Source organism: Nestor notabilis, unplaced genomic scaffold (genome assembly GCF_000696875.1).
Source record: "Nestor notabilis isolate BGI_N333 unplaced genomic scaffold, ASM69687v1 scaffold16661, whole genome shotgun sequence".
NCBI lineage: Eukaryota > Metazoa > Chordata > Aves > Psittaciformes > Psittacidae > Nestor > Nestor notabilis.
Window position 1 is genome coordinate 4,860 of NW_009913515.1, and position 309 is coordinate 5,168.

Sequence of the window (309 nt, forward strand, 5' to 3'; positions counted from 1 at the left end):
GGGGACGTTTTGGGGGATGGGGGTTGGGGACGCGCTGCTCCTGTTCTGCCCTTACCCAGCACTGAGCTTTCTCCTGCCCCCCAGCCACCCAGTTCGGGCAGGTCCTGCTGCACTTGGACACCACGCAGCAGGAGGTGGCCGGGGCTCTCAAGGACAACACGGTGCTGCTGGCAGAGGTGGGTCCCACCAGCACCCATGGGGTGGAGTTTGGGGGGGTCCCCATCCTGCCCCCCACCACTGACCCCTTCCCTCTTCACCCCCACCCAGGTCCAGAAGACGATGAAGGAGAACCTGGCCATCGTAGAGGAC

The 309-nt window shown here is 65.4% G+C and overlaps 1 protein-coding gene across 1 annotated transcript in view; it reads left to right on the plus strand.

Moving 5' to 3' along the window:
* Positions 1 to 304, plus strand: part of DCTN2 (dynactin 2 (p50)) — a gene marked incomplete at both ends in the record, with an annotated part of 4,912 nt that extends 4,608 nt beyond the window's left edge. The window contains 2 exon segments of the mRNA XM_010023243.1: positions 81 to 176; positions 268 to 304. Of these exon segments, the coding sequence (XP_010021545.1) occupies positions 81 to 176; positions 268 to 304 (133 nt within the window).
* Positions 305 to 309: the final 5 nt, after the last annotated feature.